The sequence below is a fragment of the Amphibalanus amphitrite genome, unplaced genomic scaffold (assembly GCF_019059575.1).
Source record: "Amphibalanus amphitrite isolate SeventyFive unplaced genomic scaffold, NRLGWU_Aamphi_draft 000055F_arrow, whole genome shotgun sequence".
Lineage (NCBI taxonomy): Eukaryota > Metazoa > Arthropoda > Thecostraca > Balanomorpha > Balanidae > Amphibalanus > Amphibalanus amphitrite.
Window position 1 is genome coordinate 1012185 of NW_024881551.1, and position 23625 is coordinate 1035809.

The following is a 23625-nucleotide window of genomic DNA, read 5'->3' on the forward strand; positions in this document are numbered from 1 at the left end:
TGAGCGTGGCCCGCCCCCCGAGTGGCATCACCGACTCAAAAACTATCGGGGTGAAGTCAGACTGAGCGGTGGTCGATACTTCAGCGCAGACTGCGAAGGCGCGCAGAACCAGTCATGTGGGCGACGCCTGCGAGGACAGTGACGAGCTGGTCATAACTCAGAGCGGGGCGCCTGCCAGCGATGGCACAGGGTGAAGTCACGTATGGGCACGCCGGCGCCCTGCTGCGCATTATTGCATCTCCTCGGGTGTAGTTGAGGCCGTGGAATTACGAAATAAACTCAAAATTGAGGTGACTGCATCTATGTCTGAATGGGCAGAGGTGAAAATAGAGCGAAGACGTTTAGTTTTAATTTGACCAGTTGAATCACATTGACTAGCCAGGATTTCATTGGCCACGTGGATTGTCCGATCAATTTGATTCAACGATTTACAAAAGTGTTGTACAGTTATTATGCCATGCTTTGCACTGCTTGAGGCAATTAACGTTTACTATTAACCTTCACCATCCTTTTTGATGGGCCCCAATTATCAGCACACAATATTTATTCATGTGTTAGAAATACATGTCTTCAAGCATTAAAAAATACATCAACATCCGCATGTTACATTGCTGCTTTTCACGTAAGCGAATGTAGAATGATATACCTACTCGTGTTTACATATACATAATCGCGCATAAAATGCTTATGCTCAATCTTTTCGGTCACAGTACCTCTACCTACTTTGAATGGGTTTAAACATGGTGGGCAATTTCTCACGTTTTATCTATGTTCTTTCACTGCCGCAAGCACTAATCTCGTGCCCGTATTTCATATGACTGTCAAGAGCATCTCTTCAGCACTATCGCACATTGCTGCTGTTTTTAATAGCTGCTTATTTTTGGTTATACACAGCAGTACCGCTTAATGCCATTCCCTGGGCCACTTTCTTTCATAATGCACTCTTTGACAATGTTTGATTAGTCTCGAATTCACGTCTGATTCAGCGTTCTCTTCCTCGTCACTGGAGCCGAGTCCATCGATGAGTCAGTGACTGCTGTGCTCTCGATCGTCGGATTTTCGTATTTCTCGATAGTCTTACATATGCTATAGGTAGCTATCATGAATCTGGGCTGCTGCCTTCGACGTTGCGGTGATTCAGCGAGGATCTGCCAGTTTTCCAGTACGATACGGTCACTTCACTCAGTTTGATCTGACGAGAGCTGGTAGTCGTGGCGAGAGCCTCTCTGCGTAACAGTGCCCTCCGCTGATACCGCCTTCCTAGTAGTGGTGTCAATCGGAACTTGAATCTTCGGAATTCCGATCTTGTCCAATGTCCGATTCGGAATTCGGTTGGACAATGACAGCAGGCTTTGGACAACATTGGACATTCGCCTGCTACACCTCGACATTTTTATAAAGTAATCGTGTTTAACATTGATTGGCTATATTAGAAAGCTCAGCAATCGATATGATTAACATTTCCGAGCTGGTGACGCTTCATTAAAAGCAAATTAGATAACAGTGTTGAGTGTAAAGCATTGCGTAGGTGTCGGACATCTTTGGACAAATGGCTGGCTCGGACATTTTTGGACGGACAGTCGACGTAAGTATTGGACATTGGACGGACATTGGACATACGTTTTCTGAAAATGACACCACTACTTCCTAGCTACTCTTGTGGTGTCGCTCCTTCGCTGACACATCTTTTGCGTGGCACTCTACGCTGTCCTATCTTTTCGAGCTCCGGACAACGACATACAAATCAGCCGTTCACAGCTACAGTACAGAAGCTCATCACTTGTCGTCCATCGTCATCAAGACTGATCCTTCCATTATCGCGGCTCATCATTATTTCTTCCTCGCCTATTCTATTCCTTCCACTCACGTCTCACCTCTCATCACTTTCCTCCGCGGCATATCACACAGGCCACACGGTTCACTCACAGTCACCAATTCTGATGTCCGACCGCCAGAGCCGCGGCCAGGGGTGCCATCAGCAGCCAGGCTGCGCCCGCCGCCGACGGAGCCCCGTTACAGAGGTCCGTCAGACAGGTGCACCGGCCGTCCTCACAGCGCTCCTTTTTGCGCAGAGACACGAAACAGGTGCGCAGCTTGTCTGTCTTAATGCAGGCGTTGCTCATCGCGGGGCAGTCCATGATGAAGCGCGTTTGCGGCCGATGCGGCTTGAAGTTGTCGCAAAGAGGTAGGGACTTCAGCACCAGTCGGGTTGCCAAGCTCTGTTGGCTGGTGTCGAGCGGCGCACACGCGTAGCAGCGCAGTGCTTCGGCCGGCAGCGGGCCGCAGCCCAGCACCACCACCAGCACTGGCACCAGCAGCGGCAGCAGGGACGGCGTGTGCGCCATCCTGACTGCAGCGGGCTGCACTGGCCGCTGTGGCGGCGCCCGTCCGGACCGGTCACGGCCGCACCTGTCATGGGCCGTGCCAAGAGAGGGGGCAGGGCCCGCCAGCCGGCCGGGCCGCTGCCAATCGCCGCCCCACTCACCGGTTTCCGCCCCCGGACCTGGACCTGGACCTGGCGATGGCCGTGGTTAGTTGATAATATTGGTTCTCAGAAGGTGCCCTTTATTCCCCACGCATCCTTTATGTGAGGCCCCACACCGCGCCGGTTTCTTGCAGATAGGTACTGATATGATGATGATGCGGATACTCTGAAAGGTGATATTGATGCGGATACTCTGAAAATGAAAATCCTTTTTTGCCTAAGACGATCCGATAGCTTATGGATCAACCGTGCTTTCGGGACGGAGTTGCTAGTTTTGTGCTTCCGTTAGTATCACTAAAAAAATATGTGACCTACGTCAGCTTGGCCGTGGATTGGCCATAGCGGTCTACACCTGGTACCGTGAATGTTTTAGTTCTGACGGAATGTTTTAGTTCTGACTCAAAGCCCTATGGATATCTATTATTGGAGGTACCTATAAAGTTCTTATATTTTCTTTACAGCGATTTCTGTGCTCTTGAGTAAATGATCGATTTCGTAGAGAAATAAGGTGAAACGTTTTCATCCAATTAGTGGCGTTTTGTTCCGTTCCGGTCCCCATAAGTAACATGGACTGGTTCTGACTCCGAACTATTTTTAGTCACTTACTTCATATCGGAATAGCTATGGTGTAACCAAGTCATTGGTTTAGTTTTGTATTGCTCAGCACCATCTAGCTCCTCTCCTCACTCATCGACTTCCAGTAGTCTAATTACCAAACTAATTTAAAACTTTATTGCACCGTAAAACATTGAAGCTTCCGTTAATGTTCGGAAGTAAACGCACATGCGACACAATACAGAACAAGCATAAAGGAAAATCATGCACAAAGAGTTAATATTTGACTAAGAGACGAACACACAACACAGTCACCTCTATTAATGACTACCTCAGCAGCCGCCGCATGGATTTGTTGTCCATTTTGTGACACAAACCCAACTTATCTGAGGTCAGGTCACCATGTCGAATGCAGCGTCACATTACCACAAATTAATGAAAGATGCATGTATTGGCTACAAGACCTGGCTGTTGAAAACGGCTTGTGAACCTGCTACAATCAGCTTGTTTCAAAGATAGGTATGTAATAATGTTCTAACAATTGTTTTCCAATAAAGCACAGGTACTTGATGACAACTCGTGTATACGTCTCCACGAACACACGTTTTCACTGGTATCAACTTTTTAACCGAGTCCTCAAGTCCGTTTTTTATGATATAGGGCTTTGAGGTGCCTCTCAGTCTATCCACCCGAAAACTAGCTCTGTTTAGATCCTAGTAAAACGGCATGCTTCTGCGACGTACGCAGAAGATGCCTGACGAGACGGTTCTTAAGGAAACAGTCCCCCCTGACGATACGAGAGAAGTGGTGCGGTGCGATTATGGCACAGCCCATCAAACGAGAACAGCCATAAGAACGTCTTCCTCTTGCTGCTCATGAGCCGGCGATGTAGCGATGTGAAAATCACCTAGAAAATGCTACAAGTGCCGATAAACTGCGTTCGTCGCCAGCATGAACAGCGTACGGCAGCTTCGCTCCTCGCACGATGAACCCGTCGATCGTCTAGCGTCCTCCCAGGAGCGCTGCGATGACGGCCGAGAGCAGCAGCGCGGCCGACGGCCAGCCGCGCTCCGAGTCGTTGCACAGGTCGACGGCGCAGTAGCAGTTGGGGTCGCCCTCCTTGCAGCCCATCTCAGCCTCCTGGACGCAGCCGCGCGCGACGTTTGTCGAGTCCTCCGGGTCGGTGATCTTCACGCAGCCGAAGAAGCCCTCGGGGCAGGTCTGCTTGTACTCCGAGCTGCCGTTGAACTTTGCGCACGGCAAGTCGAGGTTTTTGATCAAGACACCGCCCTTGATGGCCGAAGAGCTCTTGCATGAGAAGCATGAAAAGGCGTGCGCAGAGACGGCCAGACTAGCCGTGAGGAGGACGATGGCCAGCCTCATGACTGCAGATGATCTGGGCCAAACTGGGTAGTGCGGCGGTGAGGTGTAGCCGACGGTACCCGACTGGCGGTCAGAGGAGGGCCGCGGAGGTCCGTCAGGCCGCAGGTGACACAGCCGAGTGACGCCGCCGTCGAGTGACGGCCGGTCGGTGCCGGCGGCCGCACGTGCCGCCGCTGACGTCACTGCGCAGCGGTCGACATCGGAACGGCGAATATCAGCGTGAGCTGCTAATGACGTCAATGGTGGACGCCAAATGCACAGGAACCGACTGAGAGGCGAGCTTCGCATCGTTACGGGCGCCGAACAAACACCAAAGCGCCGCCTCTAGAAGCCGCCTCTAGAAGCCATTTTGAAGTATAAAGGAACTGGCGGATTTGTTTCGAGCGGCATCGATCGCTACTGCTAGGCATTGCCATAGCTATGTATCTGTACCTAATAAGGCCATCGAAGCATCACTAGTGGACCCAGGGGAGGGGTCACTTGAGGCAAATACTCCCATAGGCGGCGGAACGGGGAGGGCATGGATGAGATAATAATGGATTGGTGTCTTCGCCGTTTTTGGCGACATTGAGCTCAGGCCTGCCATCTAGCGGGAGAATTATCGTAAGTTAGGAGCAAGCCGAGTGAACTCCGCTGATTAGCATTGTGACACACGGGAGTGTGGTGTAGTAGCAGGCTTGTTGTGCAATTTTTCAAAAGGTTATGTCTTTATATGTCAGTAAAAGCGAAGAAATTAATAGATTTATGTGCAGGGTCAGTAGTAAGATAAGCAGTTCCATGTTATTTCTTCATTAAATCGTGAAACAGGGAGTTATTGGAGACTTCGCCAGCACGTGTCGTTTTCGCTATTTTACACATGAGTCTTTACTTGGCCTAAATCAAACAAATTGTCCGATCAAAGAACAAAACGAACGTAAGTACCTACTATCTATAAGTCTAATGGAAAAGTTAAACGAAATTGCTAACGTCATTGCGGCTCAATATGTCATTCAAGACGCTCTATGAAAAGGACTCAACCAGTGCTGCGTAGTCGATGAAAGTTCAGTGACTTTGGCTCCAACTCCGATTCCGGTATCCAAATATCGACTCCGACTCCTCCGGGCAGAACTGTCGATTCACACAGACTCCGAATCTGACTCCGACTCTGCAGCCCTGGTAAGTCTGTGGAGTCGATGACTTTTCGGTGACGTTCGACTCATACTCAGACTACAGCTTTTAAAAATTTAATCAACCGACTCCGAGTCAGAACAGAACCGCTGGCTCTGACTAAAACTCCGCAGCCCTGGCCTAAGATAGCCGCCTAAAACAACTTTGGTGTGTGATCTTCTTCGTACATTGTTAATGTTATTTTAAACAAGGAGTGGAAAAGGGAGACGAAGCCTTCACAAACAAGGATCTCCTGTTGCGGATCAATCAGCTGCTGGAACAGAAAGGCATAAACACCACGCATCTCATTTCATCGTTTTCCTAACGACTCTGCACCAATGTAAGTACTGATCAATGCAATGCGAGCATCGATGTGACTTTGTGTACCAAGTTTGAGTGTTATCCGCCCCGCCGTTCTTGAGATATGGAAGCGGCACCCCGCACGTGCGCACGTGCAGTAGCACCCCCATAGTGACACATGGAAATGCATTTGCCACTGCCGGTGTCTATCTATTGACGAAGTTATACTGTAATGGGCCCAGCCATTGCGGAGTTACTTTATGTGGAACAATTTCGACACCCCTAAGTTGGCACGTGGCACGTGCCGTAACGTTAGCCAAGATGAAGAAAATCGGGCGAAATTCGGAGAAGAAGGAATAATCCTACCAAATATGTATGACATATTGTCAAATTGCTGTACAATTGTGAGTAAATGACCATATAAAAGGTCGTACAAGCCGATGGGAATGGGCGTTTGAATACACACCGTCTTTACGCATTTTATTTTCGTTATTACCTAAAGGCTGCTTGACGTTTTTGGCTTTCAAGCATTTAATACATTTTTTTGTCGTCTCAGGTCCAGTAAGATTACCTCCAACTCGTGGGAATATGCACTTCAAGCCAACTAACACACCACACCCACGTGTGTCATAATGCTGAGAGATGGCGTTCACTCGGCTTGCTCCTAACTTACGATAATTCTCTCGCTAGATGGCAGGCCTGATCCCAATGTCGCGGATCCCAATGTTAATTTCCACGAGACACCAATCCAGTGTTATATCATCCATGGGGAGGGCACCGGCCGGGCACCGTGCCCCCTTTGATTTTGGCATTTTAACATTAGCCCTATGGACGTTGCATGGAAAGAATGGGACTAAAAGTCGGCAGTGCCCCCCTTAATTGAAGGTGTTCCGCCGCTGCTAAATGCTCCTCCCCCCATTCACCCCCGTAGCGCCCGACATCGAGGAATATTGTCGTTTTCTAGAAAAGACAGGAAACCAAACAACTCTAATTTAGAAAAAAACTGGCTTAAAGTTGCACAACGGTGAGAAGTACGTTATCGAAATCCGAGGAGCTTTTAGAATTCCGGCAACTTGTGTGGGGGTATGCCCCCTCCCCCATTCCCCCCCCCCCGCAGCGTTCGAGACCGCCTTTCTAGATCCACCTATGCTGAGCAATGAGCATAGCCCTTACAGCGTTTGTATCTTTTTGTTTTACACAACAAATTACAAATAGAAACTCGTATGTATTTTGGAGGTGTTTATTATAACACAAAATATTGTTGAAGATACAAAACGACGCAGCAGTGACAATAAATATACATAGCTGCAATGAATGAGATAGATTTAGGTGTGTTTTGTGAAATGGTCGTCTTTCTTAGAACTGGAACATAAAACACTCGCAAAACTTTCGAAAAACACTTGACGAAATTTGTAACAAATACCTATTCGAACATTAACAATGTGTCATACGTAGACATCATTCTTATGTGTACAATGCATGATGAGCTCTTGGAATGCATATTTAATCCAGCTGAGTACCGTAAGGGAACAAACAGTGCAAAGCGAAATATCACACCACCGAGACATCACGGGCCTTCCAGCAAGTAGTTGCCGCGCAATATTTACACCATTCGCTGTCAGCTACAGCTTTAAAGCGCGGCATCTTCACCTACGGCTTCGGAGGCCGATGGGACGGAGATATGTCTACGCTACGATCGACCTACTCCGATCAGTCCTCCGTCAGTCGCCTCCGCCTCATATGAGCCGCAAACGGATGGCCAAGCCGCATATAAAAGCGTGACTAACATTGCGGCGTCCAGCGCTCAGTAGGCGCTCAGCTCAGGGCCTTCTCCGGCGCTCCTTTTTCCCCGCCGGGCTGGGTCCCGCTGCGTGCTCGCGAGACTGCCTCTGGCGCGGCTAGCCGTCTGTGCCGACTGTGTGACAGTCCGGGCGGTGACGGTAGCAGACGGGGTGCTGTCAGACAGCGGATGACGGGCCGGTGCCGTCGAGTCCAGACGTTCAGCTCCGACGCTCTGATGACTTTCCCGCGCGGATGGCATTCAGAGGCAACTCGATCGTCTAGCGTCCTCCCAGGAGCGCTGCGATGACGGCCGAGAGCAGCAGCACGGCCGACGGCCAGCCGCGCTCCGAGCCGTTACACAGGTCCGACGAGCAGTAGCACACGTTGTTTTTATCGTTTTCATGACAGCCGTCGTCCTTGACTTTGTGGATGCAGCGACGCGCCTGAAGTTTACTGTCTTTCGAATCAACACGAATGCACGCCTTCTCCAGCGAGCTGCACTCCTTCTCAAACTTTTTGTCGGGGCTGCTCGGGTCGAAGTCGTCGCACGACGGCATGCCGGTCAGCGTCGACACGAGGTCGATCCCAGCTACCTCTGCTACCTCTGCCTTCCCGCAGGTGTAGCATTTGAGCGCCTCGCCGGTGGCAGCCAGTCCCAAGATGGCGGCAAACACAACGGCGTTCATGTTGGTTCAGTGGGGGACGACGGAGGATCTCAGTGGCGGCGGTGGTCCGACGCTGGACGGCGCGGTCGGCAGAGACGGATCGGTCGGTCTGAGCGGAGAACGAGCCACGACTGGAGGCGCCCCGGAGCACGCCGCGGCTCATCCGCGCGCCGGCGCACCGTGCGCGACCACGCCCGGCGGCCCGGGACGTCGAGAGTGGGGCCGACGGAGAGCAGCGGCGCCGACCAGCGACCGCCGCTCTCCCAGGCACTCAGAGCCCTTCCCTCGCTGACTTGGGTGTTGTGGATCGATTCCTTTCCCCTTCCCGAGCATGAGTCAGATCATAGCTGTTCTCAGTCGACCTAAAATTGCACTGGCCTCACACTAGGATCACTAAGATGGTGTTTAAGTCTAACCAAAGCAATCGTTATCATACAAAAGCATCATCATGACCTAAGTGGTCTTTAAATGATTGTTTGATGTGGACATCTAAATAAACATTAAACTAATGACGTCTAACTAGCATCTAACTAAACAATCTGAACCCAAGATTTCTTCTTTTTCACCATCACATATATAGTTGTCTTCAACTTCATTCATGTGGCGCAAGTTGGGGTAGCAAGGTTATGATTTTGTGATGGCTTGAGGGACGTCGAGTTCGTTATTAAAGCGCCCTATTGCTATGCTCATATCATATGTGACGAACGTATAGGCCAAACCCATGTGGATGAGACATGCCGTATTTCATCCGTGTCAAAAGTAACTAGTTACGCAAGACAATGACGTGCCTTTTCCTTCCTCCGTTTCTGCAAAATTGGTAACGATCTTATCCCTCGCCCTGGCAGGGGGGTTGATGCGACCCCCCCCCCCAAGGTTTTTCGAAGATGGCGTAAAAACGGCGGCGCCAAATTTGGCACAGCCTACCCAGCCAGCCTTCCCAAATGGGGCCCATATGGGCTGAAAGTGGGGCATCTGGGCTTAAGTGGGCATGGGCTACATGTGGGCTATTATCTGGGCTAAATCTGGGTCCCATATGGGCTGAGCCCCAGCAAACATGCCCACATGGGTCCCATACGGGGTGAACATGGGCCAGATGGGCCCACGTGGGACATGGGCTACGACCTGACCGGGCGGCGGTCAGTCTTCGACTGACCGCCGCCCGGTCAGGTCGCGCCCGCTCGTCTCGCCCCGCCCGCCGACCAGTGCGTGACCGGTCCGCCGGTACTGCTGTGAGTGACCCGCCGACGGGATACAGTGATCGCTTTCGGGTGCTGAGCGACCGGTGGCGGCGAGTGACACTGCAGTGATAGAGCAGACATGGAGGCGAAAGACATTAAAAAAGCAATGATGGACTGCTTGAAGGACGACGACGTGCAGTCTCTGCTACTAGGTAAGATGGAGGCGATCGTGGCCAAGGCCGTGGCAGCCAAGGACCAAGAGATAGCCGAGCTCAAGGACCAGCTGCGCCGCACCAACGACCAGCTCAACGAGCTCGAGCAGTATTCGCGCCGTCTCTGCGTCAACATCGCCGGCGTTCCAGAGACGGCCAACGAGTCGACTGATCAGCTCGTCACCGACCTGGCGAAGATGGCTGGGGTCGCCATTGCGCCCGCAGACATCGACCGCACGCACCGGATCGGCAAGCCCGGCACCGGCAAGGCCAGACCCATCATCGTGAGGTTTGCCAACTTCACGAAACGCCAGGAGCTGTACAACGCCCGTCGAGAGCTCCGGAAGCCCCGGCCGGTCCGGGGTTCAACTGTGTCGCCGGAGGTGGCGGGCAAGACCTTCCTGTCCGACAATTTGACTCGCCAAAACCAGCACACGATGTACGTGGCCCGCAACCTGAAAAAGGAAGGAAAGATCCATTCTGCCTGGACAGACGTCGGCAAAATGAAGATAAGGATTCGGGAAGGAGCCCAGACGACAGTGATTAGGTCCCTGGAGGACCTTTACGCGGCTATCGACCCCGACCGCCGACCTGGAGACGCCGCTGCGGCGCCGAGTGATGACGAGGGATTCCGTCCCGCGCCGGGCCGCGGCAGGAGCGGACGCAGGGACAGAGCGGTGCGCTAGCTGTAACCAGCACATACTGGTTTACCCCAACGAGACGACCGCATTCGTCCGCCCAGCGTTTCAGCTGCTCTGCCCTGTGTGTTGTGTGAGTCGAGCCGGTTCGTCTGTCCGGCGCCCGTCGCGGCCTGGGACCGCCTCTGCGGGATAGCTTGGTGGCGCCCCCCCCCCCCCGCACCCCAGTGAGTCTGGTTGACCTGCGCTGACCCTGGCCGACCCGGTACGGCGACCTAACGTTCATCCCGTCCCGTCTGCCGGCCCCGGTCTCCCGACAGCCCCGGTGCGGCTGCGCGGTGGGCGCCGTCTTGACAGTTGGCGACTCGGCTGTCGCCCCTGGCAGTCCTCGCGCTGTTATCTCCCAAAGCTGGTCTGCCCAATGGGTTCGACTTTGGACTTTAGCCTGGGCTTTGGGATACCCATTGACCCTGTGACCCTTATGAGTCGAGCTCGCAGTGACGGCCGTGTGGCAGCTGTGCCGGGGTACCTGGCCGCGAGCAGCGGCAGACCGAGACACTGCCTGGCTGCCGGGTAGTGCGGCCCTACACGGCTGTCACAGCTCTCCGTCACGTGTTTTGTGGAGCGAGCACGCCTGGAAGCCTCCGTAGCTTTGCCGGGCGCTGGTTGGGCCGTTAAGGGTAACCGATTGTTGGAGGCGTAATGGATGGGTTCAAGTGTCTCAAGTGCGGGGGCACTCGGGGTTGGGTGTGTGAACTACGGGTGTGAACTACGGGTGGGTGGCTGGGGGAGGGAGGGGAGTCTTGATTTGGACTAGGGAATGAGTGGACACTAACCAGTAAACTGATCGTATCGCACACCTTGTATGATCTCACAATTTGTTGAGGCTTAAGTTTTTGTATTCTCTTGTATTTGTTCTAGTGTGTTTTGCATTAATAATTTGATCTCGTATACAATTCGAGTTTTTGCATTAATTGCTATCGTATGCCATATTGTGTTCCGTATAGTTTCGTTACTACTTGCAAACGTCAAATTAATGCACCGATAATTTCAAGAGGGTCCAGTCTTGTTTTTATTGTATCATTTATCTTGTTTTTTCGTTTTCGTCTGTTTGCTTAGTTTACGTTTTACTTACCCGTGTTGCTCGCCGCCGCCACCTTCAATTCACCGACTTTGCCATATGTTGCAGTTGCCCTCGCCCCGCCGGTGACGCTCGCCCACCCTGCCTTCGGCGTTCCGGTGATGTCGAAATTGTGGACCACCAACCGACTGCCCTCGCCGCCTCAGACAACTGCCTCAGGACTTCTTTGCGGACGGTGGCACCGGGCTCCCCCAGTCGCTGGTAATCACTCTGATGTCTCTCTCCTATCCCTCCCATGCCAGTACATCACAAGCACACACACGCCTACAGACACCACAGCACACATCACATACAGTATCAGGTACTCAAGACAACGACTAACTGTTATCCACCCCACTGACAACGTTGGAAACATTTCAAACTTTCAATGGTACCTCTTAAGTATATATCATGACATAAATCTTTTGCTAACTATGAGCGGCATTGAGCCAAATCCTGGCCCGCCATTAACACAAAATTTGAATGTGGCCCATGTAAATATCAATAGCGTGACGGCAGAAAACAGAATTGACGAACTTTTTCAATTTGTCGAAATTAATGATGTAAAAGTTTGTGCGCTTACAGAAACTAAATTAGATGACAGAGTTTCTCCCACATTATATAAATTAGGCGGTTTTCACGATCCTTTCACTAGACATAGAGACAGAAACGGAGGCGGAGTGGCCCTGTATGCCCACGCCTCACTGCCTATAAAAAGACTGACTGAGCTTGAATTGGAGGAAGAGGAATGGATATGGGCGAAAATTAAAACGCAAAATCAAACTATTCTTATTTGTTGTACATATCTGCCGCCAAATTCAAACGCTAATAGACTACAAAGTTTCATTGAACGTTTTTCGGAAAGCGTAAGCCTCGCTCAAAAACACTCACCAACTGTAACCATCATTTTAGGAGACTTTAACGCCGGGAACGTGTACCTCAACAACATGACTAATCACAGTGGTATCACGACCTTCGACCTAAGACTCCAAGACACTGCTAGCATGCTAGGACTCAGCCAACTTATCACACAACCCACCCGAATGACAAACGACAAAAGCAACTTACGCGACTTAATATTTACAGACAATACTGACATTATTATCGATAGTGGGATATTACCTTCGTTTTCACGTTTAGACCATTTCCCAATATTTGCGACTGTATGTACTGCTTTTCCACGACAAACGACAGACCTCACTCATAAAACGATATGGGATTATGCAAACCTTGACTCACAACTTCTTACCAGACTTTTACAAGACACTGACTGGGAACAAATTCTGGACAACGACATAGACACAGCAACCGAACTGTTTATAGAGGCTTTATCAAGTGCTGCCGACGCATCGATTCCAAAAAAGATAGTTAGAGACAAATTTCAAAAGCCATGGACGACAAACGACCTAAAAACACAAATAAGGAAACGCGACAGACTGTTCAGACGAGCCAAACAAACTCAGACTGCCTACGACTGGGACCGATGGAAATATCAACGAAACAAAGTGACATCGATGAACAAAAGGCTGAAGCGACAACACATCCAACACCAAGTGGAGAAACTTTTGACACTTAAGCACGACCCACGCAAGTACCACCAAACACTACGCACAATAACAGGACGAACACGCGACTACACTATTCCACCGCTAGAGGGACATAACGGAGACATATTAACTGACGACTTCGAAAAAGCGACGCTATTAAACAATCATTTCGCCAGACAAGCGACGGTCGACTTAACCGGCACACACAGACATCCACTAAATCATGACTCAGACAGAACGCCGGTGCCCACTCTGGGTGAACTGATGACATCCGAGAGAGAGGTTCTCCAAATACTAAATTCACTCGATCCTAACAAATCAACGGGCCCCGATGAAATTCCAGTAAAACTTATCAAGTTAACCGCTCTCATCATCGCAGAACCATTGTCCAAACTTTTTAACATGTCACTAAGTCAGGGAATTTATCCATCGAAATTTAAAGAAGCAAACATAAAACCAATTTTCAAAAACAAGGGATCACCTTCTGACTACACTTGTTACCGTCCCATCAGTATACTTTCATCGTTATCTAAAGTCTTCGAAAAAATTGTCTTCAAGGGTATATATTCCCATTTACTGAATCATTCTCTTTTGACCGACAAGCAGAGTGGGTACCGGCGTAGCCACAGTACAGAACAACAGCTTTTATACCTGACTCACAACTTGTACAAATCACTGGACATGGGACGAGACTTTACTGCTATCTACCTCGACATTTCTAAATACTTTGACAAGATCTGGCATGACGGACTGTTGTACAAGAGTAAGCACGACTTCGGAATTACTGACTCACTTTTCGACTGGTTAAAATCATATCTTTGTGACAGGACACACCGAGTACGGATCAACAGCACATTCTCGGCCACTAAAACAATAAATGCGGGCTGCCCGCAGGGATCCGTACTCGGGCCTTTGCTGGCACTTATGTATCTCGACGGACTTTCAAGACGAATAAAGAATGACATTCTCTTTTTCGCTGACGACACATCTATCTACGCCTCGCACACGACAGCAGACATTGACGCCGTACAGCTATCACTACAACAAGACCTCAACGAAATCCACAAATATGGTCGAGAATGGGCAATTACATTCAACGCTACGAAGACCATTCAACAAACATTTTCACACAGACATCAATACACACCACCAAAGCTCACTTTCGAGGGCGCAAACGTACCCATTCATGAAACTCATACTCACCTAGGCTTGACACTTTCTAAGGACCTACGCTTCCACCAACACGTCAATGCAATATGCAACAAGGTACACAAATCACTCAGTCCACTCTACTCCATTGCACGTTACATACCAAGGCCCATTCTCGACCAAATTTACAAGACGTATATAAGACCTTACTTTGACTACTGTGACACAATATATGACGGACACATAACAATACAAGACGCTGCCCGACTTGACACGCTACAAAACAGAGCAGGGAGACTTGTGACGGGGGCTATGTTCAGAACGTCAACCGAAAAACTTCTACAAGACTTGGGCTGGGACAAACTGACTGTAAGACGACAAATACACAAACTCACTTTATATCATACATTCACTAATCCAAGACACCAAACGCCAAATTATATCACGATGATCATGCCAGAAACACGTGCAGAAAACACCGGCAGAACACTACGCAACTCCAACACACACACCATGCCTCCCAACCGAACCACATCCTTCCAGAAGTCCTTTTTCCCCTCAACAGGCAAATCCTGGAACCAGCTTCCCGAATCCATCCGATCCCTTCCTCCTCGTTCCTTTCAACGAGAGATCTCGAGGCGACTGGGGGTGCCTGGGCCTTCTCCCTTTTACAAAATTGGCACTAAAATGGGCAATATTTTCCATTCTAGGCTACGAATGCAAATGTCACAACTAAATTCACATTTATTTCAAATACAAAGGCACGATACACCTGAATGTGCTTGTGGCTTTGAAACAGAAAATATTCATCATTTCATTCTCGCGTGTCCCAACTATAATTTGCAGAGAGAGGAACTTTACCGGGACATGTTGCAAATTTTTGGCGAAAATTTTGGTCAAATGTCAACTACACGGTTATTACGTCTTCTTTTGCATGGCGACGATCTTGGCGGCGGGGACTGTCGTGCGGTGGCTCAGCATTTTCAAAATTTCTTGCTTCGTTCGCACAGATTTACCTATTAATTTACCTACCTCATTCAGTTTTGTGGGCGGCGTCCCCGGTGGGCTGAGTGACGTCAGCGCGGGTTGGGTCGGTGGCCTGTCGTGGCGGCGGCAGTGGTAGTTTTGTTTCATTACGCTACGTTACTTCATTACGTTGTATGTTTATGTTATATTCGACGTTGATCTGAAGGCTATGTTCATGTTGTTTTATGTTTATGATGTCTATCTGATTATGTTACAAGAGGTGGTGCCTAGAGTCAAGCACAATGTGCTTTTGCACCACTCTTATATTATTTTGCTTTATCTCTGTTATTCATGTTCATTTTCCGATCGTTTTACTTATAGGTTGTCGATGCGCAATAAACATTCTGGAATGGAATGGAAAAAATGGGCTACCCACATGGGCCCCATATGGGATAAAAAGTGGCCAGGTGGGCCAAACGCATGTGGGCTGGAGATGGGCATCCCATGTGGGTCCCATATGGGGTAAACATGGGCCAGATGGGCCAAGTGGGACATGGGCTACAGATGGGCCCCATGTGAGATAAAAATGGGCCAGGTGGGCCAAACGCATGTGGGCTGGAGATGGGCATCCCATGTGGGTCCCAAATGGGCCCACGTGGGACATGGGCTACAGATGGGCCCCATAAGGGATAAAAATGAGCCAGGTGGGCCAAACGCATGTGGGCTGGAGATGGGCGTCCCATGTGGGTCCCATATGCGGTGAACATGGGCCAGATGGGCCCACGTGGGACATGGGCTACAGATGGGCTACCCATATGGGCCCCATGTGAGATAAAAATGGGCCAGGTGGGCCAAACGCATGTGGGCTGGAGATGGGCATCCCATGTGGGTCCCAGATGGGCCCACGTGGGACATGGGCTACAGATGGGCCCCATAAGGGATAAAAATGAGCCAGGTGGGCCAAACGCATGTGGGCTGGAGATGGGCGTCCCATGTGGGTCCCATATGCGGTGAACATGGGCCAGATGGGCCCACGTGGGACATGGGCTACAGATGGGCTACACATATGGGCCCCATATGGGATGAAAATGGGCCAGGTGGGCCAAACGCATGTGGGCTGGAGATGGGCATCCCATGTGGGTCCCATATGGGGTAAACATGGGCCAGATGGGCCCAGTGGGACATGGGCTACAGATGGGCTACCCATATGGGCCCCATGTGAGATAAAAATGGGCCAGGTGGGCCAAACGCATGTGGGCTGGAGATGGGCATCCCATGTGGGTCCCAGATGGGCCCACGTGGGACATGGGCTACAGATGGGCTACCCATATGGGCCCCATAAGGGATAAAAATGAGCCAGGTGGGCCAAACGCATGTGGGCTGGAGATGGGCGTCCCATGTGGGTCCCATATGCGGTGAACATGGGCCAGATGGGCCCACGTGGGACATGGGCTGCAGATGGGCTACCCATATGGGCCCCATATGGGATGAAAATGGGCCAGGTGGGCCAAACGCATGTGGGCTGGAGATGGGCATCCCATGTGGGTCCCATATGGGGTGAACATGGGCCAGATGGGCTCACGTGGGACATGGGCTACAGATGGGCTACCCATATGGGCCCCATATGGGATAAAAATGGGCCAGGTGGGCCAAACGCATGTGGGCTGGAGATGGGCATCCCATGTGGGTCCCATATGGGGTAAACATGGGCCAGATGGGCCCAGTGGGACATGGGCTACAGATGGGCTACCCATATGGGCCCCGTATGGGATAAAAATGGGCCAGGTGGGCCAATCGCATGTGGGCTGGAGATGGATATCCCATGTGGGTCCCATATGGGGTAAACATGGGCCAGATGGGCTCACGTGGGACATGGGCTACAGATGGGCTACCCATATGGGCCCCATATGGGAAAAATGGGCCAGGTGGGCCAAACGCATGTGGGCTGGAGATGGGCATCCCATGTGGGTCCCATATGGATCACCCATGTAGGCCCCATTTAAGTTACTCCAAGAAAGAGCATAAAAGCAAAAAAGGTGACTGTTGTTCATGTGAATTTTGGACTCCAAGTACATCAAGTTCATACATGATGCCATATGGGGTCAATGTAGGCTGGCCCATATGGGTCCCATGTGGGGGCCGCGTGGGTCTCATATGGGGCCTACGTCCCAGCAAACATGCCCACATGGGTCCCATATGGGGTGAACATGGGCCAGATGGGCCCACGTGGGACATGGGCTACAGATGGGCTACCCATATGGGCCCCATATGGGATAAAAATGGGCCAGATGGGCCAAACGCATGTGGGCTGGAGATGGGCATCCCATGTGGGTCCCATATGGGGTGAACATGGGCCAGATGGGCCCACGTGGGACATGGGCTACAGATGGGCTACCCATATGGGTCCCATGTGGGCGCCGCGTGGGTTCCATATGGGGCCTACGTGGGCTGGCCCATATGGGTCCCACGTGTCACCCACTGCCATTCCCATGTGGGACCCATATGGAAGAGGTGGGGGGGCCCATGTGGGTCCCATATGGGAACCATGTGGGCATGTTTGCTGGGGTGGGCTTGCCCATATGGGTCCCATGTGTCACCCACTGCTATTCCCATGTGGGGCCCATATGGAAGAGGTGGGGGCCATGTGGGCCCCATATGGGAACCATGTGGGCATGTTTGCTGGGATATGAACATTTCCTTTACTACAAAATGTTGGTATCTGACCCGACACCTATCTGGGCTGGATGCGGGCAGCATGTGGGCAAACTGGACATCAACAAGCTGGGCACACCCAGCCGGGGCCCACATGGGCCCGGCCGCCCACATGGACAAAATTTACTACAAAACTTTGTTAACTGACCCGACACCTAGGTATCTGGGCTGGATGCGGGCAGCATGTGGGCAGACTGGGCACCAACAAGCTGGGCACACCCATCCGGGGCTCACATGGGCAAAAGTTACTACAAAACTAATTGTTAACTGACCCGACACCTACACCATATATAAACATTTCCTTTATTACAAAATTTTGTTAACTGACCCGGCACCTATCTGGGCTGGATGCGGGCAGCATGTGGGCAAACTGGGCACCAACAAGCTGGGCACACCCATCCGGGGCCCACATGGGGCCCAAATGGGCAAACTTTACTACACTTTGTTAACTGACCCGACACCTATCTGGGCTGGATGCGGGCAGCATGTGGGCAGACTGGGCACCAACAAGCTGGGCACACCCATCCGGGGCCCACATGGGGCCCAAATGGGCAAACCTTACTACCAAACTTTGTTAACTGACCCGACACCTATCTGGGCTGGATGCGGGCAGCATGTGGGCAGACTGGGCACCAACAAACTGGGCACACCCATCCGGGGCCCACGTGGGGGCCCAAATGGGCAAACCCCAGCCAGCATGCCCATGTGGGCCCCACATGGGCAGTTGATGGGCATGGTGGGCTAGGTGGGCCATGGGCTAGAGATGGGCAAATATGTGGGCTGCATGTGGGCCCCACATGGGCTGCCCACATATTTTTTGGCAGGCTTAATGCTTGATAATGAAATTGCTTGCACATGTACGTGTACGAGGGCATATCCAGGAATTTTGGTGAACACAGGCATTCACGCGGTGTTCCTGTATGGTGGGCTTAACATGGGCACTGCGTGGGCAGCCCATGTAGTGGGGTGTAGGTGGGCTGGATGTGGGCAGCCCATTATTTATTTTTTTACTGTCCAATGTGTATGATATTACAAGAAACAAGAACTCGCTGTTTAGTCTCATGCCTCCAAAATACACTTCGACGTCGTGAGGAAGTCGCATAGTTGATGTTTGTGAGACCAGCTACGGCTGATATTGGACAGTCAATGTTGTGATTATGTCGTATGATTGTGTCGCCTGAGCCCGCCCCTGCGCGGGCGACCCGCCGGCGGAGCTCGGCCCACCGGACGGGGCCTGGGGCCGCCTCTGCACCGCCCGGGGCGGTGACCGGCCGACCGGCTGGCGGGGCTGCGGCATCTGGGCGGGCCAGTTGGCGTTGAGACTCTGAGTGGTGTGCGTGTCCAATAAAGCCTTAATTCGGGCGGAACCGACACATGGCGCGGTCGGTATTAGCTCGAACCCGCCCATAGTGAGTACAAAGTGCGATGAACGAAAGTGAAAGGAAGCAGGAATGCGTAGCCGTGGCGGCCGCGCCGCAACCACGACCGCGTTCGAGTCTCTTCGGAGAGGCGCGCCCGCAGCGACGCCAGCTGTATCGCTAGTTGGTCGAGTCGCAGTTGTGACATCAGGACGTAGTCGTCCCATCTCTCCTTCCAGAGGTAGAAGGCGTCACTGCGGTCGGTGGAGATGTCCAGTCGGTCAGGCCGGATCGGCTGCAGGCTCGTCATACCACAGCGATTACGAAGGACTGTTCTAGAAGCCCTCCACGCCAGCCACCTGGGGAAGGAGAAGACGAAGGCCCGCGCAAGACAGATCGTCTACTGGCCCGGGATCTACCGGGATATGGAAAATGTCACCCGCTGCTGTACCAGCTGCCAGAGAGATCTACCCGCTCAGCAGCAAGAGACCATGATGAGGAGACCGCCAGCGGAAAGGCCGTTCGAACTACACATCGACTTTGCCGATCACGCCGGCAGGAAGTACCTCGTGGCAGTGGACAGATTGAGATACTCCGGGTGGCTGTTTGTCGCCGACCTCGGTGTAAGCGCCCCCGCTTACACCGGTCCGAAGGACGATAGCAGGCGTCATGACGAGCGCACTCGCTACGCGACTAAGCGTAAATGGACGGCACGGGAAAAGGGCTTTCGGCGGTACCCGGCTTTTTGATGTCGTGTTCAGTAAGTAATGGTTTTATCTCTTTATTTAATTGCCCAATTCCCTTGGACACCTGATAGCGGATGTCAGAATAACAGCAGCACTCCCATTCATATGTTATTTCAGGTGTCGTCAATTACTGTCCGATTAGCGAATTCCAAGCAGCCGACTTATAAAGCACTAATGTCCTTTGTGTCCATCATAATCGGACCTTGTAGGTTTATTCTGCATCAGATTATTTCCTGCAAAAAATAATAATATTTAAAGTTCATTTCTCAATTATTCAAGTCAAATCAGATGATGTTACTTTTAATGCAGGTAATACAGAATCATGGTAGAACACAGCACGGGCAATACACAATTCGCTTATGTGTCTGCACATTTTACATTGCTGGTGCTTATTTTACAGGAGCCGTGCGGCGGAACAGGCTTACCCAGGACACCAACAACGGCCAGCTGGAGGTGGCGCCACGAAAGTGGTTTACGGGTGCCAGGAACCGCGACGGAGGCCGCCAGGAGAGGAGACCAGCTGGAGTTTAAGCGGAGGAGCAGATGAGAGAAGAAGTCTAGAGATGAACAGAAGAGAGGAGAGAGTTTAAACAGCATTTTTGTGTTTATCGATAATATAAATATTGATCACTGACAGTTTGTTTTGTTGCGGTGGCGAACGTTCAGCAATGATCAGGGGGAGTGATTGAAGTAGCAGACATCGATTATATTATAATCATATTGAAATTAATTGTAGGTTCTGGTGGGAACTAAGATGGGCTTTGGTGAATATTTATTGATTAATACAAACGCTGCTAGGGAGGTGTGAGCCAGCATGGGGCCCACCTAGGGCCCACATCTGCTGGCCCACGTGGACCCCATATGGTACCCACCTTGAGCCCATGTGGGCCAGCCCAGGTGGGCCACATATGGTACCCATCTTGAGCCCATGTGGGCCAGCCCAGGTGGGCCCCATATGGTACCCACCTTGAGCCCACGTGGGCCAGCCCAGGTGGGCCCCACCATTTACCCAGGGACAAATTTATGTGGGCCCCACATGGGCTGCCCACATGGGTCCCACCAAGTGGCCCACCTGGGCCCCATGTGGGGCCAAGGTAATAATGTTGGCTGGGTATGGGTCCCAGCTGGGTCGCATTTCGAACCCACATGGGCTCCAGGTGGGATTTTTCGCTTATACCCATTTGGGTCCCGGCTGGGAAAGCCCATATGGGACCCGGCTGGGCCCCATATGGGTCCCATGTCGAACCCACGTGGGCCCCATGTGGGATTTTTCGCTTATACCCATGTGGGTCCCGGCTGGGAAAGCCCATGTGGGACCCATATATGCCCCGGCTGGGCCCCATTTGGGTCCCATTTCGAACCCACATGGGCCCCATGTGGGATTTTTCGCTTATATCCATGTGGGTCCCGGCTGGGAAAGCCCATGTGGGACCCATATGTGCCCCGGCTGGGCCCCATATGGGTCCCATTTCGAACCCACATGAGCCCCATGTGGGATTTTTCGCTTATACCCATGTGGGTCCCGGCTGGGAAAGCCCATGTGGGACCCATATGTGCCCCGGCTGGGCCCCATATGGGTCCCATTTCGAACCCACATGGGCCCCATGTGGGATTCTTCAATTATACCCATGTGGGTCCCGGCTGGGAAAGCCCATGTGGGACCCATATGTGCCCCGGCTGGGCCCCATATGGGTCCCATTTCGAACCCACATGGGCCCCATGTGGGATTCTTCAATTATACCCATGTGGGTCCCGGCTGGGAAAGCCCATGTGGGACCCATATGTGCCCGGCTGGGCCCCATATGGGGCCCATCTGGGCTGCCCATATGGGACCCAGTTGGACGCCCATGACAAACACATCTGGGCCCCAAGTGGGCAGCCCAGATGGGCCCCAGTTTGCTGCCCACTTGGGGCCCATATGGGCCCCATTTGAGAAGGCTGGCTGGGTATGGGGCAACCATTTTACATATGACCTAAAAACTTCAGGTCCGGGTGACCTTGGGTCAGGTCACCAGGTCAGAAAAACCGGTACAAGGTGATGGTCAAATTTCAATTTTTTTTTTGCACCTGTCAAACTCACAGTTTTGGACTGATTTCCTTCAAACTTTCAAGATGTGCTAAGCTCACCGAGTTGTATAAGATATAGTTCGGGTTTTTTGATGTCACTAACCTGAGCTCAGTCAGAGGTCATTACGTCGTAATGCCTATGGGAAAATACTAAATTCGGAAAATACTGGAGACATCCGCTTCGTTTTATCACTTTTGTGCTTTGAAACCACAGTAGGGGAGAGTGGGGTAATTTGGCCGGTGGTGTAAATTGGCCGCCCCCACCTGTACGAAAGCTGATAAAAGTGAATGAAATAACTTTAGTCTCTATTCATTTGTCATCGGCAGAACTAACTCGAGAACAAATGTCAAAACTTTCCCCCTCTTCGTTTTATTCAAAATTAATAAAAGGTGAATTACGTTAGAAAATGGTAACTTTTACTTCCGTTTAAAAATTTGTATAACATGTAGTATTTGGGCTGTAAACGAATTCCAACATTATAGCGCCATTTTTGAAGGTGTTCAGCGGTTCCAAGAGCAATTTCATCTAGTTCTGTACAGCCATGACGACTTTATAGACAAAAATTTTCAGAATGGCAGCGTGGGGTTATTTGGCCGGGACTAGCGGGGCAACTTGGCCGGTGCGCTCAGAGTCACTATGCTGGGACGGCCGAGTTGTCATGGTCAATTATACCATAAAGGACATAATTCATGACCAACTTTGACTACCTTGATGCCATATTTCCTATTGGACAGCTGTAAGGGCATGTGACGTCATCAAAGGTTATCTAACGCTTTTTTTGCTAATAGAAACTTACAGAAAAAAGATACAGCCGCGCAAATGGTTTCATTGTGTTCAGCTCGTCAAGGCGCATCGAATGATATATATGATGACCTTGAACTCACGTAACCTTGAGGTCAAGCGACCTGACGTAACGTGACCCGAAGCCAACCTTGACCTTGTCCTTGACCTTGACCTCTCGAGGTCAACACATACATGTTTCGATGCGGAATGACGAGAGAATTACGATGGTACTTTTGGTTTTGGCCTAACTTGATTACTTCAAAAGTTATTAGTAAAAAACTGTCATCGCATTTAGAGCCGCTATTTTAACTATTTTCGACCCCTGTGACGGCTGAGTCAACCTCCAAAATGCTTTAAATGCGTCGTAGGATACGCGTCATTGCTGAATGTGAAGCTGACTCGCCTATAACAAAAATCATGGCCTCAAACTAACACCGGCCAAATTGCCCCACACCCCCGGCCAAATAACCCTGCTAGTGGGGCAATTTGGCCGCTTTGCAGACCTTTGTAATACGCCACAATTTCAATATAAGTAGTTACTCAATCATTTCAAGTTTACTGTCCAAGAAAGTAAGATGTATGCCACACCTGTCAGCGTTGAGAAAATGCAGAAATGTGTTGTCGATTTTTAGTTACATCGTTTTCTAAAAAAATGCGGCCAAATTACCCCACTCTCCCCTACTTAACCGTCACTTGGTGCTTTTTTGTTTGGTGTACCTACTACCCCCACTCCACCCCCCCCCCCTGCCAGCCTGCCAGGCCGTGTTATGAAAAATGCCCTGCCAGGGCGAGGGCTAAAGCTTTGTGGCACCCCTAAACACATCATATGTTA

General features: G+C 51.1%; 1 protein-coding gene and 1 long non-coding RNA gene across 2 annotated transcripts; one reads left to right on the forward strand and one right to left on the reverse strand.

The window, feature by feature from the left end:
* Positions 1-4042: 4042 nt before the first annotated feature.
* Positions 4043-4423, reverse strand: LOC122378112. Its single transcript, XM_043358788.1, has one exon. The coding sequence runs from the start codon at positions 4421-4423 to the stop codon at positions 4043-4045; it is 381 nt and encodes a 126-aa protein (XP_043214723.1).
* A 14276-nt stretch (positions 4424-18699) lies between these two features.
* On the forward strand, positions 18700-20576 carry LOC122378153. Its single transcript, XR_006255981.1, has 2 exons — positions 18700-19956; positions 20343-20576. It is a non-coding gene; the product is annotated as an uncharacterized LOC122378153 (long non-coding RNA).
* Positions 20577-23625: the final 3049 nt, after the last annotated feature.